The sequence below is a fragment of the Zalophus californianus genome, chromosome 16, assembly GCF_009762305.2.
Source record: "Zalophus californianus isolate mZalCal1 chromosome 16, mZalCal1.pri.v2, whole genome shotgun sequence".
NCBI lineage: Eukaryota > Metazoa > Chordata > Mammalia > Carnivora > Otariidae > Zalophus > Zalophus californianus.
In genome coordinates, this window is record NC_045610.1 from 50,229,179 (window position 1) to 50,248,694 (window position 19,516).

General features: G+C 43.4%; 1 protein-coding gene across 5 annotated transcripts in view; it reads left to right on the forward strand.

Moving 5' to 3' along the window:
* CEP112 (centrosomal protein 112) overlaps positions 1-7,920 on the forward strand; it is a 437,815-nt gene extending 429,895 nt beyond the window's left edge. For 3 of the 5 annotated variants that reach the window (XM_027625473.2, XM_027625474.2, XM_027625478.2), the window contains 3 exons: positions 2,773-2,874; positions 6,559-6,623; positions 7,461-7,920. In XM_027625473.2, the coding sequence (XP_027481274.1) occupies positions 2,773-2,874; positions 6,559-6,623; positions 7,461-7,464 (171 nt within the window). In that variant the 3' untranslated portion in view covers positions 7,465-7,920. The remainder of the gene's footprint in view (positions 1-2,772; positions 2,875-6,558; positions 6,624-7,460) is intronic. The other 2 variants (XM_027625471.1, XM_027625472.2) reach the window with 1 other exon arrangement.
* Positions 7,921-19,516: the final 11,596 nt, after the last annotated feature.

A 19,516-nucleotide genomic window follows, 5' to 3' on the forward strand; every position in this document is an offset into this window, starting at 1 on the left:
TAAAGTGTGTGCTTCTGTGGGGGATTTATGGAACCTCTAGTTTAGGTGCATTGCACTTGTAGAGATTTTTAAAATTAGTCTTATCTATAAATCTTCAATTGAAATTTTAAACCAATGGGAAAGTGTTGTCGTTGTTCTTGTAGTCATTAAAAAAAAAAAATAAAGCAAAGAACAGATGGATGTCTGGAAGGATGGTAGTATGTCCGCCCCCTTCCTCAGCCCCTGTTATATTGTGGGGAGCACCAGTGTGTAGTGGATGAAACTTCTCTAACTGGTTGTGTCTGTGATGTCCTTTGCCTTTGGGGGTAGAAGAAACATCTCAGCATTTGGAAAGCTTATTTGAGAAACAGCAGAGCATAGTGGCTAAGAATGTGTGCTTTACAGTCAGACTCCTTAAGTTCCAGTCATGGCTTGCTCGCCTCTCTGTGCTTACCTCACTGAGTTGTCAGAAGGATCCACCACTTAATAAAGCACTTAGAATTGTATCTGGCACATCGGAAGTACTCAATAAATGTTTGCTGGTCGTAACATTTTTAACCTTATAAATAGAGCAAAACAGATTAAAGTTTTCCATGACTTTATTAAGGTAACAGGATTCTGCTTGGTATAATGATTTTTAAATTCAGGATTTGGGTTTAAGGACTCAGGGTAGTAATATTTTCCTGGTCGATAGTCTCATTCATAAGTGAGGTAACTTCAGATTTTCCAAGAGCTCATTTTAAGTTCACTCAGATTCACTGAAATCATAAAAACAAAGGAGTAGTAGAGAGAAAGTGGAAATGCCCGGATCCTCAAAAAAAAGTTGGAAAATATAGCCAACTGAATTTAAAAGTGATGCAATAGGGTGATCAAAGGGCAATCTTGTTCACACACCATTGTCTGCTGTCTGTGGCCCAGCCTCCAGTAGACGGAGGCCATCAGATACGGAAAGGGAAGTGGGGACGAGGGAGTCAAGAGAAGCTATGAGAATTAACAGAAGAACTTAAGTGCTTGGCCTTCACCTCCGAAGTACTTAAAACTGAGGGAAGATGGCCCCAAGAAAAGACGGAAAGGACATACACAATGTCTCAGGAAAAGTGGTCATCATTAATACCAAAACATATCCTAGTGGAGTTCCTGAATCGAGGAAAAAGAAAAATCACATGGGCATTCAAGCAGAGAAAGAAAGTCACCTTCAACACAGAAAACAACCCAGCCTGGCTTCAGACTTCTCCTTAAGTGGATGTGATGCCAGAGGACATTGAAAAGAAAAGTCGCCAAAGTCCTAGGGGAAAGGAAATGCGGGCTGGGCATTATTATAGCCAGCTCGGTGGTCTTGCAAATGTATAGACAGTGGGCAGACATTCCAACCAAACAAGAGAGATAGTGCACAGGAGTCCCTTTTGAAAGAGTAGTAGCTCAAAATTTCAGAGCCAGTGTTGAACAACAGAAAAATATAGTCAATATACCAGCTTGTGGACCCTCGATAAATGTTGCCCTTAAGATCTGTTTTATAAAGCATGTGTTTTGCTTTGCATGTGCCTTTCATTTTGATCTAACTATTGAACTTAAGTCCAAGAGGAGAAGGTGGGAAAAATTATTACATCACTGGGAGAGATCATGTTTCATTATTTCTGTTTTTCCTTTAGGTGTAAATCACAAGATTATAACATATGTCGAAAAACACTTTGCCAAAAATTGAAAAATCATATTCTAGAACATTTGCCATGGGATTTTAATGGATAATGAAATGAACTGTTAGAACACATTTCTTAATTCGGTTTAGTCTAAGAAAAGTTGGGAATTAAGGCTGGTAATTTTAAATTATCCTCAGTAAATCAATGCATAGACTTGTCTAACTGAGCTCAGTTGCACATATTTTCATAGTATGTTACCTTATTTCCAGATGCATCTGATGAATCATTTATGGGATACTGTGCAATTCTGCTTTCATATTCAGTTAAGTCACACACGGCACATGCAACAGGTTTTTTAATTCCGTCACATCTCAGATTAAGAGGAAGAGAAATCAAATAACTGGAGAAAGACACCAAGACACACACACTCATGTACCTCTTCATTCTGCTCAGGCATATCCCTCCAAAGACTCCGCTTCTGCCTCCCTCCTTCGCTTCTGTCTGTAGCTTTTAAAGATGAGCCACCAAACTTTCCTTTACCAGCCCAGGGATCCATCAGTTAGCTGAGCCCAGGCTTGATTGTGTTCTGGAGGAAGAGGGAAGCCCATGAGCCAGAGAAGCTCACAATGGCAAGACACCCCGGTGTACCTGGGTTGAGGGGTCTTGGAGGCACAGCAGCATAGATTCTTCTTTATTCCTATCTTCCTTGTCCTATGGACTATATCGAGCACCCAGGTGCCTAGCCAGTTGGACGGAGTGTCTTAATCAGAGCAACAACGTAGCATGAGTTGTCCTCACATCACAGTGTATCATGATCATAATCCACATCCTGATCAAGAAAAGGTTAGCGTAGTGCATATATCACAAGTGGTGAGGAGAGAATAGGCATTTTACTTTTATCAAGGGCTGAAAATTGTGTTAATGGGGATTTTAAAGAAATAAAAGTGTTTCAGGAACTGTCTCTCCCAGGCTCACAAGGGCAGACCAAGTGCCTTTTTCAGTTTGTAACTCTGTTCCCTGTCGTTTCATCTTTATTGACCACATGTAGCAAACTTACCTTTGTGATAAATAGATATTGTTATTTATTATTTTAAATTTAAAACAATCATTTCCGTGGGAAAAAACTGATAAGCTGTCATTTTTTTTTTCGCTTTAGATAACTTATATACGACAAGAATATGAAACCAAATTCAAAGGGTTGATGCCAGCATCTCTAAGACAGGAGCTGGAAGACACCATTTCCTCCCTAAAGTCACAGGTAATTACCAGAATCAAGGCATTCCCTCAGGGTTCAGGGGGTGTGTATATCCTGAAAACAGACTCACAAATAAGTTTAATTCTGAACTGATGCCAGAAATTAATGTCATAACATACATAACATAACATACAACCAGGATGAATTGTTTTTCGTTTGGATTTTTTTTTTTAAGTTTTTCTTACTAGTTTTGCAACTCATTGTCTCAATAAGATTTCCTTACAAGCACTTGTGAAATTGAAAAGTTCAGTTATGGTTACTTTCCCTCATTTACAGTGTACATTCCAGTACAGCCTCCCCCTTTCGCCTCTTGGTACCAGGCCCCAAATGTCATCGCTTGACACATCGGAGATTCCTGACTGTGTGAAAGGGCAGAGGAACAGAAATGATGGCTAAATTAGAAGTATTTCTATTCTGGTGTGTTTTGTATGCTTGTTAGACATAACAAGATGCATTTTAAATTCCAAGCAGAATAATGACAAGGTATTCAAACAATTCGGTTAAATATTTCTTGCTGAAATGTATAGTTCTTGGCATAGCTTATGAAATACAGTGTGAGAGATGCACTGGTTGTAAATTTAGATGCTTAAAATTATTTCACAACTTCCAACATCAGTTTTCTCCACGTACTTCTAGAAACACATTTTATATATTGCCAGTCTAATGACTCTAACATGGGAACGAATCTGCACATTCCCACTTCTAATACACTTAGGAACCTAAAATGTACTTTCCCCTACAACAGTCAAGTTCCCTTTGTATGTCTAAGAATCCCTGTATGACTGAGATTGATGAAAAGCAATAGCTAGGACCCAGAGTAGCCAAAACCATCTTGAGAAAATAAGAATGAATTTGGAGGGCTCATCCTTCCCAGTTTCAAAACTCACTACAAGGCTGTAGTAATCAAGACAGTATGATATTGGCAAAAGGACAGACACAGAGATCAATGAAATAGAATCGAGAGTCCAGGGGAAAAAAGAACATATATATTATATGTTATTATATATATGTATATATATATTTTAAGATTTTGTTTATTTCTCAGGGACAGAGAGAAAGCATGCACACAAGCAGGGGGCGCGGCAGGCAGAGGGAGAGGCAGGCTCCTTGTTCAGATGCGGGACTCAATCCCAGGACCCTGGGATCATGGCCTGAGCTGAAGGCAAGATGCTTAACCAACTGAGCCACCCTATTATATATTTTTTTGGTCAGTTGGTTTCCAAACGTCCCAAGACTGAGGGAAAAATGGAAAGAAAGGTGCTGGGACAATCAGATAATTCAACAAGTTAACTCAAAACGGATCATAGACCTAAATGTAAGGGCTAAAAAAAAAAAAGCTCTAAGAAGAAATCTTCTTAGATTAAGGAGTGAATCTTTGTGCTTTGGGTTAGGTGGGAGTTATTTTTTTCACTGTGACCCCAAGAGCCCAAGCAGCAGAAGAAAAAACCAGATGAATTGGACTTTACTAAACGTTAAAACTTTATACTTCAAAAGACAACATTCAGAAATTGAAGAGACAAACCATGGCATGGGAGAAAATATTTGCAAATCATGTCTCTGTTAAGAAACTTAAAAAAAAAAAAAAAAAGGAAACCATACTTTTTTCTGGGAAAGCTCCTTGAGAGAAAGACGTCTTTGCTCTCTGTGCCAAGAACAGTGCCTGCCACATAGTAGGTGCTCAATAAATCGATTTACGAACTGATACGATTTGATGATATCCCCATGCGCTCTTTGTAATGTGTAGGGCAAAGCGCGCGCAGCAAACTTCGGCTGCCCCGTATATATTCCCTCCTGTCAAAAGCCTCTCACCTGAAGATGAAATGCTCATTCTATCATTCCGTGGGCTACTGTTGGCTTTGCTCCTGCCAGCCACGTTTTGCCTTGGTCACTCCTGCCTATAAACATAAGTACCGCAGGAAAGTGTTAAGGTAGAAAGGGTGAAGTCATCTTTATTTACATGGAAAGCTCCCTTGCAGTGTGGTTTACCCATTAACTCTGTAGGAGAGCTTCCATAGGGTCAGCTATGGAGGACCTGGCACCTTCAGAGGAGGGGTTTTTTTAAGAAAAAAAGACCGAAAGAAAGAAATCTGATAGCCACCTGCAGGGCTTCTGTTATCATTCACCTCATTTCCCTGTAATAAAAGCCACTTCAGCCTCCTAAAACTGGAAGTTGACCCAGAAAGAGAGTCCTGCTAGCTGGCAGCCGCGTGGAGGAGTCGCAGGCCATAGAGGGTGCAAATTCAGTTTGAAAGCACAGGTGCCTGTATTTTCTGAGAATTGTTGGGATTCCAATTGCAAAACGGGGCGGGGGGGGGGGGAGGGAGGCCAAATCGGTGTAATCCTTGCATCTGTCAACATTATCAATTGTCCCATGGGTCATTTGAGCAATTGGCTAGAATTAAGACCAGGTGATACTAAGTAAGCAGAACCGAGCAGGGCCTCCTGGATATGGACCCATCTAGAGAAAGTGCGCTTTCCTGTCTTGCAAGCACATTTGCTGTTCTGCCGGCTGTGTTCTCTGGCCCAACTAGGCTTCAGAATCAGCCGTTGCCATGGTTTCAGTTCAGACCAAAGCAGCAAGAGTAAACAATTCTGAAATGATCAAATACCGCTGACTCTTGATTACATTGAGCCATAGTAGGAGTTACCCCCAAACTGTTTCTGTTTGCTCGTGTAAGGTGCTTTTGAATTCATACCTGAGAGAGTTATCTTTAATACTATATAGAAATTTATGCTTCCAAAAAAAACCAAACCACACTGTAAAGATCTGATTTAAGAGAACATGCTCAGCCACCAGGCGGCTTCTATCAGTCTGTTCACGTCCTCCTCCTAACCTCGGGGGGCAGCTCTCATCGATCCCATCTCACAGATGAGGCATCAAGAGCTCAAGTAACTTTCCTAGAGCCATCGAGGCCAAGCCAGGAGTTGAACCCAAGCTGGCCTAACTCTGGCCTAGGCTCTTTCCACTACCAATATTGTCTCTCCAACCTCCGGGAATCCCCAGGATGGACGGAGGTTTCCAGAAGACAGTAATTTTCTTTCTCCTCACTCATTCACTCATTAAACACTAGTGAACACCAGGGTCCCACCCAGCCCTGTGAAAGAAGCTGGGGACACAGAGACGAAGAAACATCGTCCCCGTCCCGGAAGAGCTCTCAGGTTTGGGGGAGAGATGTGAAAACAACCCCGATGCAGTTTGAGAAGTGCTCATAATGGAGCACAGGGGTAGGCGTAACGAGGAGGGGCCCTGACTTTGCCTAGGATGTGATGAGCTGTTGGGGAGGCATCGAGGAAGTCAGTAGGAGAAGTGACGTTTGAACTAAACGGTGGAGGATAAATGAGAGATAGTTAGCCGAGCATTCCAAAGAGAGAAAATGCCCCGCGCCAAAGGGCAAAGGAGTCAGGAAGACGTGGTATACAAGACAGTGATGGTGGGGAGCACAGGAGGAGAGATGGAGCCTCAAGGACGGGCTGGGGCCAGACCAAAGTGGCTCTGCAATAATGAATTCGGCTGGATTCTCTTGTCTCGGATGGCTTTTCAGCAGGGATGCAATGTGATCAAAGGTGAAAAGTACAACACTGACATTCAACAAATCCTCTACCTTTTATCTAAGGAGCCACGTTGTTTGCACCATATTGCCATTTCAGCCACATTCGCCTCTGCTCATATGTGGTGTCTTTTTCTAGGTTAACTTTCTGCAGAAGAGAGCATCCATCCTTCAAGAAGAACTGACTACATACCAAGGCAGAAGGTACAGCCCACGCTCCTAAGACCTTCTGATTAGTTTGTATTGTTGGCACCTGTGAGTCTCCCGGGTTGACCTTAGGGTCTTTATTAAAATGCTTACACATAGTATCAATTTTGAAAAAAAAACTGATTTTTTTTTTTTTTTTTTTTTTTTTACTAAATAGCCTGTCTTTGAGAAGCCACCCACCTCTTGTAATCACAGTGCTTAGTCAGTACGATCAGAACAGAATGAGAAAATCTGCAGGTGCCTGACAAGTCTGGGCCTCACCTGCATAGTCCTGACAAGACATTGTCTTAAAGCCCAGTTGCAGGGTTAAGGAGACCGTCTTTCTTTTAAGATAGCGAGATGACGCAATCCTTGGTGTGGTAGCCCACATCTTCAAAGCCCCGTATCCCCTGGAGGTTTGGCGCTGTTGCAGATGTTCTCGAGACCAAAATAGATAAACGGCTCGGTGGTGTGGTAACACTGTGACTTTAGTGCCCTCAGCATGTGCTTCTCAAGGATGCCTTTTTAGTCCAGGGTTCCCAGAGATCTCACAGACATAGATTATGTTTACCTGCTCTAAGTCAGTCAAACAGCCTCCCTTTTCATGCAGTGAAAGGCCAAAGCACTTATTTGGCATTGGATTAAAAGTTGAGACCTTGAGATCATTCACTTTTCGAAAGATTCTATTGCCTGGTGCAGATGGGATCGGATCCTTTCTGGGCATAAATGATGAAATTTTGATATCAAATATTCTTTTTAACCTCCATCCAACTCCTCCCGAGTTAGGACATATTTTATCGTTGACATGCCCATCAGACCTGGAGAAAACCATTAACTGAGATTTTTGATTTTCAGGTAACTGCGCAAAGACTTACCTGAGTAGCACAGGGCGAGGGCAGTGGATGTCTGGGCTGCACTGTGGATTTCTTCCAGCAGGTTTGAAGATTTGGATATTGTAAACTGTGAGATCAATGGCATTTTTTAATACTTAAATGTAATCAAGATCATAAACACATGCATCACTCATAAGCTATGGGGTGGTTTTATTTGTGTCTGCCTAAGTTATTTTTTTTAACATTCCTTTATTTCGGATTTCCATATTCGCGTGCATTTGAGCCTGTGCTGAGAATTGCTTATATTGGGGAAAGAAATGATTTCTCATAATATGCTTTGTTGACGCTTTTGTATAGAATTTTACCAGTTGCGTATGATCAAGATCACGTTTGTAGTATCGTATCACAATTTTTAACGTGCTTACGTTGTTTTCATTCATGTTCGTGTTCACACATTATTAAAACATTGTGTTTTGTACTTATCAATTTTATTTCTACTTTTTATCGCACCTCATTTGCCAAAATTAGTATGACGTATCCACGGTATGTTTCCCTAGAAAATCCTGACAATCTCAAATTGTACTATGGGGAAGAATACCTTATGTCGTGTCAGAGATCACATCCATAAGCAGTTCGTTTATTTAGAATAAAAATCACTGGGTCATCTGATACCAGTTTAAGGAGTTGTCGCGTTGGTCTCGTCTGACCCTGGGACTCCAGAGGCAGAATGGTGTAAGAATTTTATGTAGCAGCTATGGTTTTATTGTTGCTTTCTCTTTTTATGGTGGTGGTTTCATTATCATATCAATTGAGGCTCTTTAAGAAAGCCTGAAAACGTAAGGGTGTGTTCCAAGGCCACGTAACCCAGTGGCAAGTGGTGGCAGATGAGCTGTGATTGGTCCCATTGTCCTCCCTCCGAATATGGTGGTGTTCTCCCGATTGGGTGTTTGTCTCCACCCAACTGACCAATCAGCACATTGATTCTGATTGGTCGTTGCTGATTGGTCTGTGTTCTCTGCTGGTTGGTCAGCCCCATTTGCCGAGGAAATTCTGAATTGCCGTGGATGGATGCTCCGTATTCTTTTGACTGCATTGTGGTGTATGCCATGGACCCTTTGAGACGCTCTAAAAATCTGGACTGCGGGCAGGGCCATGATCATCCCGTTTACTGTAACAGGACAGGGCAGAACGTTTCTTTACGCCTTTTCAAAATTCTTGTCTCTTTCCCATGCCCATCTCTGTTGTTTGCTGCCCAAGGATTAATGACCCTTTCTTGCACCATAACTGAGACCCAGAGATGATAAGGAAGTTACAGGTTTTACAGCCACTTCCAAAGCCAGGGCCAGGAGCCACAAAGATGCTGCCTTGGCGGCGGCCATCAAAAAAACCTTGCCTTCCTACTCTACATCACCTCTGCCTGGTGACGTTTGCCCCGACACAGGCAGGAAGAAAGATCCTTGTGCTCAGGTCTTTCTTGTATTTTCAATAAATTATAGCACTGGCTTGAAGAGTATTCAGGAAAAAGCAAAATCGAAGCAGATGCTATTAAAACCACCTACCAAATGAGGACAGTTGGTACTCAGACTATGATTTAGTGCTCGAAAGGGAAAGATTAAGGGTACATGATTAATTTTTAAGTGCTTCTCTACAGACCGCAAAAAAATAGGTTGAAGCTCAACAGATTTCATTAGTAAGGTTATTAGCTGCCTGAAGTGAAAATACTTGGTGAATTGTATTGTCTGCTGGAATTGGAACTCCCACTCAAGAATATTTGTTTTCCATGAGTAAATATCAGTAGGTGTTTTGGAAAGTTGCCTGCTATTCTTTCTTTTCCTTATTTCAAGGGTTATGAAATCACAAACACTGGTGAACCTTTGACATTACCCAGATCCTGTTTCCCTTCTGATGGGTGTCGCATACGTCTGGGAGTAAGCATGCTGAAACTTTAGGTCAGTTTGATTGTGTGTGATGGGACTGGATGGCCGACACCAGTGTTTTTGTGAATGTCCTCTGATAAAGGAAGAGAAAGAAAAATTGCCTTTGGCACGTTTAAAATCCCTTCCTGAATTGAGCCCTGGGTATATAAATGGCTACTGGGAGATCAAGCAAGTGCTCAGTAAGTGAATTATAAACATTGTGCCTTATTATAAAATCATCTGAGGTTTCATCCCTTCTTTTGTCTGGTGGAAGATCGATTGTTCATCCCAAGTACCTCATTCAGTTCCATTTCAAGTCGTCATTCTTGGCTCCGGCACCTGAGTCATCCACCTGTGTGTGCGACCGTCTGCGGGTAGTGGGGTGATAAGGCATGGGGAGCGACCCAGCGGAAGGAAAGCCGAGGGCGTGCGGTGTCCTGGGTGCACGTGTTTACCCAGCCATGGGGTCAAGCGCAGGAGAAGGGTTAACGGGAAGGCCAGCCGTCCTTCATCTGCCCATGTCATGGTCTTGTCTGAGTCCTACCACTTCTGCGTCACCAAGCCACGAGCCCTTTCAGGGGTCTGACCTCTGATTTTGCAACCTCCCCAGTCAACAGTCAGCTCCTGAGATGGCAGCCATCCAGGGGCAGCAAGGAGAAAAAAATGGCCTGAGAGGGGGGCAGCAGAGAATGGGTCGACTTGCTTCAGAGTTTGTACAAAAGAATCGGCCGTGACTCAAGGGAAATTGCCGGATTCAGACGTTATCCTGTAATGTCACCTAGTAACAGTGGATTCCTCAGAAGCAGGCATATGGCTGTCATCGTGAGCAACCTCATTAAAGGTGTCTGCCGAGAGAGTGCAGACAGGAGAAACTATGAGTTTGAATTAACAATTAACAGCCCTCTTTATTGAAGTGCATCACCATCCACAGAAGGCAGTGGTGTTTTAGCTTTCGTTCTGAGAGTAAAAAGGAAAGGTAAAACATCAAAAATCGTCGGAGAAAAGTTTCAGAACACAAGGTCATTTTAATTCATAGTTTCCTTAAAAGAGCAGTCTCTTCGGAGCTTTCATATTTTGTTCAGAAAGGTCGGCTCTTTTAAGCCTTGTCATTAAAGACAGTTTGCTCTTTAAAGTGAATTATCAAAGTGTGTAGAAATTGCAAGTTACTGAAACTAAAATGCATGATCAATTTTAAGTCTGCTAACTAAAGCTTTACTTAAAGTTGGATGTGCTTTTGTCCTGGCGGGCCCTTTGGTAAGACCAAAAAAAGATACACGGTTGGTCAATTCAAAGTAGGAGAAGATAATTAGATAAAACCTTCTTTCACCCGTTGAAGTGGTTCTCGGATTTGGAGACTTGATTGGGAAGCTGTGGTATAGGGTGGAATGGTAAAAATCAAATATCCCAGATTTTGACCTGTATTAACATTCTTCCCTGTTTTAAGGGACTGACTTCCCTTGTTTTAAGGACTGACTCAGACTTCAGATCCTATTATTTACCTCACATGGAGGAAGAGAGATGGAATTTGTAACATAAGACTAAAGGAATTTTTAAAATCTGGATCCTTCACCAACATCTAGGTCAGTTGAAAATTCATTCTTCCAGAGATTTTGGTTTTAAGCAAGGATTTCCATCAGGCAAATGTTTTAAGACCAAAGGCCCAAGTATGTTGCTATAGATTCTGGTGTTCTTAGAAGTGAGCTTACTCTAGACGTCAGGCTAATAAACACCCTTATATCCTCTTTGGGAGTCTACCCATTCAAGAGAGGTCTCCTGGAAAACAGCTAGCTGGACACAAAGACTTGATCAGTGAGCAGAAAGATGGGGCTACCTAATAAGAAGCCTGATATATTTAATTAGTTGGAACATGCTTGCGTAAGTGAAACCATGTCGTCCACACCCCTTTACTTCCGCTAGAAAAGGATCTTAGTTCACAGGTGGAGTCTACCAATTAGCTTTGTTTCCCTAGGTAATTCCCTTTACCTCTCTGGGCCTCGCTTTGGTCATCTGTAACACAATCAATACTTCCCAAACTACCATTTTAAGCTCTAATTCAGCCTTTCGCCCACTAGTATTCTATTAAGCCCTGTTCTGTATGACTCGTCTTGACATCTTCAGACGGCATGTTTAGGAAATGTGGCATACTAGATGATCCCCCTCTTGAAGGCTCCCGTTTGCGTCGCTCACTCACCCAGTCATCCATGTAACAAACGCTGATTGCCCACCGTGTGCTGGACGGCACAGTAACTGCCTCCAAAGTTAGTGGCTTCACCATAATTTATCATCTCTCTTGGGTGCGGACGGTTGACCAGGCTCAGCTAGGCTGTTCTCGCTTGGGTTTCAAGCAGGTGCAGTGACCATGATGACTCACTCCGAGGGCGGCTGTCAGGAGCCCTCAAGAGCAAGCCCAACGAGAGACCAGATGTGGAAGTCACCAGAAACATAACACGGGAGGGCACAGCATCACTTCTACTGAACTTTGTCAAAGACAGAGCCCACCCAGAGTCAAGGATAGAGGACACAGAGCCTAGCAGTGTCCAAGAACCTGTGGCCGTCTCTAATGTGCCACGCCCTTGGGTAAAAAGAAACTATCTTTAACCTGGAATCTCTCCTTAAACAATGTGACCCACGGAAGAGTTTTTCCGTAGCGCACATATTTTATTGCCTGGCGCTCTGAGAAGTATGGACTAGGGCCCAGATCCAGGTGATTGCTAAAAAGTCTCTTCCCATGCAACATTCTGCTAGTCTCTGTTGTATTTCTACGATCACAGGTTAATTGGGATTTGGAAACACCGCTTGGGAAGCCCTGAATTGCAAGTATTCACTAAGGTCATGTCTTCCTCTGTGATTCTTTCGAAAAATGGTAGCAACCACAGGCGAATGTTTCTCTCAATCCTTTAAAGTGAGTAAAGTTTGGGGCTTGGTGTGCATTGTTTACCGTAATTATCTTAGCAAGTGTATTATTATAAAGGTCCACCAAAACACATACCCTGTGCTTAGCGAGCGTGGTTTTTCCTTCTTTCATGGAAATATCAGGCGCATGGAAGGGTGTGGTCTTGATGAGCCTGTGAGGGAAAATTCCCTGAACCACAGAGCACTCAGAAACTACTCAACTAATCATCCAGATAAACAAGTGAATCAGCCTCCTAATTGCCCGTTAGCTTCCTCACCACTGCTGGGTTATCTCTGTTCATGCCCCTGAGCCCAGCTCCTGGATCTCACCAGCCTGAGCGGAAACCTGGGTGGGGGAGGTGAACAAGGAACTGAAGCCGAGCGACCATTCCTCTGCCTTCTAACTCCCAATCTCGCTGAGTGCTGCAACTGACAGATTGATCCGACCTGGTAATCAGCGTGTGTTTTGAGAAAACGTCAGAAGCCTTGGTTTGCCTGGAGTTCAGCTCTGTTCCGCAAGCAGAGCCTGACAGTTTAAGGGAGAGAGGAAACGAGAAAAGACATGTCTCCCCAGGAAAGAGGAAATATTTTCCTAACAGGGTGGTAGAGAGTCCTGAGAATCTTGCACTTTTTGCAGAAATACCTCGACATCGGCTGAGATTTCTCAGAAGCGGGTTTGCGTTCCCCACTTTGGCTCTGCGCAGGCTGACTAATGCTGTCGTTTACCTGACATTGACCATGATGTTGCTCTTCAAGTTCTGTGCAAACTCCGGTCGCCGTCCGGCTCCCCCGTGTACGTTTCGTGTTTCCCAGCTACCGCAGTGTCACAATCCTGTGTGAAATCCTTTTCAGAACTGATTATTTGGCCCCTTACTTATCATTGTGTTTGTAATAAAAATATTTATCCAAGCTGGGCGCAGCAGTTACGGCGCAAAGCCTAGGTGGGATGGCCTCTTCATGTCTCCACCTGCTCCCTCCCAGAGTTAAGGATCTGCTAGCTGTTTTCTGCCTAGAGTGATATTTCTTACGATGTTAGGGAACCTTTCTCTGACTGAGTTCCCACTTGTGTTATCTGATTTTCTTCTTCAGTATTTTTATTTATGCATTCGGGCATGTGAGCTTGAAAGCTGCTAGAATACGAATTGGGTGGATTAAAGGAATTTTTTTTCCTTTCAAAATCATTTCTGCAATCTTATTTGGAGTGTGTGTGTGTGTGTGTGTGTGTATGTCAAATTTTTTTCTACTAGGTTAACGAAGACAGCAAACCTAAGTAGACCACCTCCTGTTGGCCCCTGCTATCAGGTACTCTCCCTAAGACGGTCTAATGGTCACTGTCTCTGCCTTTTCATCGGTAAAGGAGAAAGATTAATTGGCCTCCTCTCCATCTCACATTATAATTATTGTTCTCTCTGTGGTATCACCTCTAACATATGAGGAACATTTTTTACCTCATGCAAGCGGTAAATTGAGCTCAGCTCTTCAAAACTTTACTTTTGCCCCCAGATTAATACCCTACAGAACTTTGCTGAGTGCCTCATGTGTCCTGGGGACTGAGTCTGGCAGATGAGATGCACAGAGGTGAATGAGACCTGCTCCTTGCCTGCAAGGAGCTTGTAATCCATACGGGAAGATAAGACATGTATCGGAAAGAAAAAAAAAAAAGAAGACAGAGCATGATCTTTGTATAAGAGAAATGCCAAATATTCTGGAAATTCGAAGGAAGTGGTAACATTTTGAAATCGTCTCATAGGAGGAGGTGACATTTAGTCTGGACGTTGGAGTAAGAGTGAGATTTCAATCAGTAGAAATGTGGGACAGGTCTTCCAGCTGGAATGCTAAGCCTGGAAGGTCGTTCACTCCTCTGCATCACCCACACGGGAGGAAGGGAGTATGAGGCAAGGCTTAAAAGGTACGTTGGAGTCAGGTTGTGGAAGCCAAAGGGAACTTACTGACCACCTTCAGCGCTGAGCGGGCCTCTCAGCTCATGTGGCCAAGGCCTTTGGGATCCAGAGCTGGGCACGTTGCTCAGTCTCTGAGTCTCGGTTTCCTTATCTTAGAAGGTGAAGGAAATAGTAGAACGTAGTTGTGAAGATTGAATGAGATAATGCATTTTCAAAGTCTAACATGCAATAAACATGCAATAAGTGAAGGCCCTTCTTATTTTCTGAACATCCTCAATGATTTCATGAGCTAAGTATGATTCATGCTTGAGGATACCGAAGCAAAGGGAGGCTTGGAAGTTTGCCCAAGGCCCCGCTTTGAATATGTGGTGGAAGCAGAGGTTGGAGCTCATGTTCCTGTGATTCGCTCTTTACTCCTTCTGCTATATTGCATCGCCTCCAAGGGTGAGGAGAGGTTTGGACTCTATGTTACAGAAAACCAGGGAGCAATGAAAGTGTTTTGAGCAGGGCAGTGACACCGTGAGAAACTGCCACATGAGCATTTGTCCTGCAGCAGCATGGGGCAGAATATTTGGAGGCTGGAGTCAGAAAAAGAGATAGGAAATAGACAGGAAATGTGTGCAGGAGTCCCATAAGTGCAATGGAATCCCCAGGGAGAGGAGCATCTCCCCCTCTCCCTCTCTCTCTCTCTGAACAGAAAGTAGGTCAAAGATTCAGTAAGCTACCATGGCACCTGAATGAATGAGATGATTGTGAAGGAGAAAGAAATGTAGGGCCAAGGTTCGCAGCCTAAAAAGATGCGGGGTGCAGATCTGGGAGTGGGGGTGATGAGTTTGGTTTAGACACATTGCACTTCATCAGGTACCTGGAAGCCTGGGTCAGGGCCCAGAGATTCGCCAATCAGGAACATGTGGGTGAGAGCTGAGGTGGAGAAGCCGATCGTTTCACCGAGAAGGGGAGAGGTCTGGGGGAACCAGGAGAGGAGAGGAAGGGGGGACAGGAGGGGACCTAGATCCCCTAGGAGGGGAGTGCAGGGTTCCATCGGCAGTTGAAGAAAAGAGTTGGAAAGAAGTAGGGATAAGGAGGGGGCCAGCGGCAGGATGAGGCTCTGAGTGTGCATTGGAGGACCGACCAAACCTGTGGTTTGCCCTGGGGCAGAGAGGCAGGTGGGGCGGTGAGTTAAATGAGCCATGTACATTCCTTGAGGGTCCAAGCTGAAGGGCGCGGTGCCTCCCAGACATGGACAGCCCTGAGATAGGTGGTGGAGAGCCAGGTACAGAGTCCTGAGGGCTCCTTATGGATTGGCGGTGAGGTTTCCTCCTCCGATTCCAGATAACAGCCTACAGTTGGCCAAGGTTCCACTGGACACCAACCCCACAAACGGCCTGGAGTGGGCATCGGCCGCCCCTGTGAATGGCTATCCTGGCTGATCTAGGAAAGTTAGGGAAGTGTTTGTGGAAGTTCAGTTCTTCTCTCAGCCTAAGGTCTTCACCCGTTTGTCCATTGTGTGAAGTCACTAAATGAAGTTAGCCGTCTTTGCAAACGAGCCCTTGGGATAAAATCAGGGTAATTAAATGGATTGTCCTCAAGGGATGTTCCTCTACATTCAAATATTTTTGTTTCTGATCCTTACTGATACGGACTTATTGTTGGTTTTCAGGCATTTTTATTTTTACAGCAACAACGAAAAGTCACCTTGAACTTGATATTTAGGTAGAATTTAACCTAGAGTTAGTATACTGATCACAATAGTACTCTTTTTAAAGTACCGCCCCCCCCCCCCCCCCGCAAAATCCCAAACAGTAGTTAAGAAAACGCAATGAATACATTTTGAGGATAAAGAAGACTGCATTAAAAATTGAGCAATGTAAGGACAGTACAGGGGCTTTAGTATGGAAGACCAGGAGATGAAACAACTTTTTTTTTTTTTAAGATTTTATTTATTTATTTGACAGAGACATAGCTAGAGAGGGAACACAAGCAGGGGGAGTGGGAGAGGGAGAAGCAGGCTTCCTGCTGAGCAGGGAGCCCGACACGGGGCTCAATCCCAGGACCCTGGGATCATGACCTGAGCCGAAGGCAGATGCTTAACGACTGAGCCACCTAGGCGCCCCAAAACAACTTTTTTTAAAGGAAATTTGAAACTTATTAATATTCTGGAAATATAGGTGAGACTTTCTTACTACCTAAAAGCATTTTGATGTCCTAAATTTCTTTAATACATTTTGTAAATATGTACCCCACAATGTCTAGAAGCCATAAATGCCTTCCTTTACTTTTTTTTTTTTTTAATAGTTTGGCACCAAAATACCCTTCGTGCCAAAACCAAAAGTTCTTAGTGGGGACTTAGAAAGAAAGTAAGGCAAGACATTATAATTCTGCTAAAATAGCATAGAGTATAGTCTTATTTTAGAGGGTGGAGGAAAGATGGCTTTTCTTCCTTTTCTACTAAGAAAAATTGAGAACTGGATATTTGTTCACTTTGTATCTGCAGCAGGGGTGGGAGGGCGTCCATGCTTTAGATTTGCTGACTGTCCTCCAAAGAGGTGACAAAGGGAACCCAGTTTAGCCCGGTAGTTGGCTCAAGCTGGCCAGACCATGGCTTCCCCAGGGCACTGGGAGTGGGTCCCCACTGGGAACGTCTAAAGGGGACTCTGGTGCCTACATGTGTGCCACCACTAATTTAGCTCTAGATTTCTTTCTCAATAACAGAACACGCTCCCCCCACCCCCATGCCCCACCAAGCTAGGACAAAAAGAAGTTGGAACCCAGCGTCGACCTCAGAGCATGGCACTGTTTGGCTTGTCTGTTGCAGAGATCAGCAGCATAGATAGTGAAAGGGAGGTTTGGAGACACTGACTCAGGGTTTTTCTGCTGCTGGTATTCCAGAACTGATGCCATTTCTCTGCCAGATGGCATCAGCCAAAGGCAAACCCAGAAAGGCCGTGGGGAATTAGGACCTTGATTTTCAAATACATACCACTCTGCTGCTGAATGGGATGTCCTGTTCACCCAGGTGCTTCAGGAACAAATGCAGAGGATCCCAACAATGTTGAGGAGAAGTCTTGAGAAATATGTGTAAAACTAGGAGTAGTATTTGCCTTCCTCTGAAAGGAGTCTTTGAGCCCAAAACAAGTAAAGCCTTATTTCAGGTTAGCTTGATTGTAACACCATCTAAATAATTCCATTTCATATATATTTAGGTCATAATGGTTTTTTATCTGTGATTATGCCCCCCAGGGTGGTTGAATTTTATATTATGCCTTCTGACCACAGGAAAGGGAAAGTATAATTCTACTAGGCAAGTTATTAAATATTTTATGGTGCAAGTATAGTTCGCCATACTTCCTTTAAGGCAAGAGCTTGTACTGATAGACAAATATCCTTTCTAACACTGGTGAAATTGGCCTGTAGGCTACTTGCTTAAACTCTGTGTGCCTTGGCTTCATTATCTAGATAAATAGACAAGAAGTAATGACTATCAGATTATCAAATGAGGGATGTGTTTAAGATCTAAGAAATCACATAGGCCGTCTTGAAAGGGAAATGGCATCTACAGCTGGTGTGGACAGCACCTTATGTCCAGCAGCTTTGTCTTGGCCCCTATCTTCTCTTAACCTGATTAAAACCACTACTTACCACCAAAACATCTCTTGACTGTGCCTGAGTAAGTCAGACATACAGTCTACCCACTCAAGGTCAAGGTCAGAAGAGATTTTTTTGACTCCATCTGCAGCTTAGAAAAGAAAAATGCATCCTTTTTGCAATACTTCGCTTTTAAAAAATTTGAGTATGTATCTAAGAAAAGCAAATGGTGATGTGTGGATTCCTGCATCAACGGAAGAATAAACAAAGGCCAGAGTTTTGGAAATAAAACATTTAATGCAAAGGAAGACATCTTATTTGATTTTGAAGGACGCAAAATTTTGAAGCATGTAGAGAGCCAGTTCCTTGGTTATGAGAGAATGGGATAGGCTCATTTATAAAGTGGAAAAAAATGTTGATGGCATAATAGAAACCTAATCAGATGTAACGGATCCATCTGTTTCAGAAACCCGCAGGAGTTCAGGCAAAAAAAAAAAAAAAAAAAAAAATCACTTTTCTCCCAAACACGTAAGAACAGGAAGGCATTTTCAGCACCACCAAAGCAGTGTTTCATCACTTCTGGAAATGAATTTGTTAGTTTGATGTCAAAGTACAGGAAGGAGAAAGCTTTCAGAACCTATTCAGAAGCACCCAAGAATTCTACAGAAAAGTTAATGAAAGGAAGCAATGGAGTCTTCTCTCCCCCCACCGTTACCACTCGATGGGTTTCTAGAGTGTCGGCTCACATGAGAGCCACGGTCCCTGTTTTCTGGAGATGACCCTCATTTTGAACACAGTTCCAAGGCCCTCCAAGCAATGAAACATGCTGGTACAAAGATGCCATTTTCTGTCCAACGTCATTGGACTCATATTTTAAGAAAACGCATCCAACCCAGCCCATGAACAAAAACCTGTAGAAAGGAACATGATGATCTAGTGTTTAATTTGATTGAGTGATTTTTCTGAGACCAAAGGTAAAGTGATTTTCCTGAGGTCAAAAATCAGCTACCGAAGGGCCAAACTCGGTCTAGAACCCAAATTTTTGGTTTCATAGCCCATATTTCTGCTTGTTCTTTCCCATCCTTTCCCCCATAATGTATTAGACACATTAACTGAACTCCATGGTGATAAGCCTCTTTTTTTTTTTTTTTTTACAATGGCCACACTTGGGCCAATGTCCATTTACTAGTTGCTTCAGTATTTTATGTGCCTTGTGATCTAGAGAGGCTAAAAGATCTGGCTAGACTTTCATGGCCCTGGCAACAGTGTCTGTTTGGAAATGGGCTATAAGGCATCAAAGCCTAATTTCATAAACCATCTGATAAGATATTTTATAGAAGAACAGCACTTGCCAGAGAAGTGGCATGGGCAAGAGTCTGCTCTTGGGCAAGAGTCTGCAAAACAGAGAGGGGGTTGCAAGACAGGAGTCCTGGCATCACTTCCAAATGCTCCCTGTCCTCTAGCAATTCTCCCTCCATGCCTGTGCTCTCGGCTTCCCGTCTCTTCCCCAGAGAGCTCCCCTCCGGGCAGTGGGAAAAGTGTCCACGAGGAAGCCGCCGCCTTCCAGGGTCAGCCAGTGCTAGAAATGAATAAGGAAGTTCCTTCTCTGCATTTTCACTTCTTCCTCTTTACTTGCAAGGTTAGAGGAACCGTCTGAGAGAGGCCTTGCCTTCGCCCAGAAGCTAGTGGGTCCTCGTTCCTGCAAGAGCCTAGGAGCTGTGGTGTCTGGGAAGCAGGAGGGAAAATGAGAGAGTGTATTGTGCAAGCCCTTAATCTGTATCTCG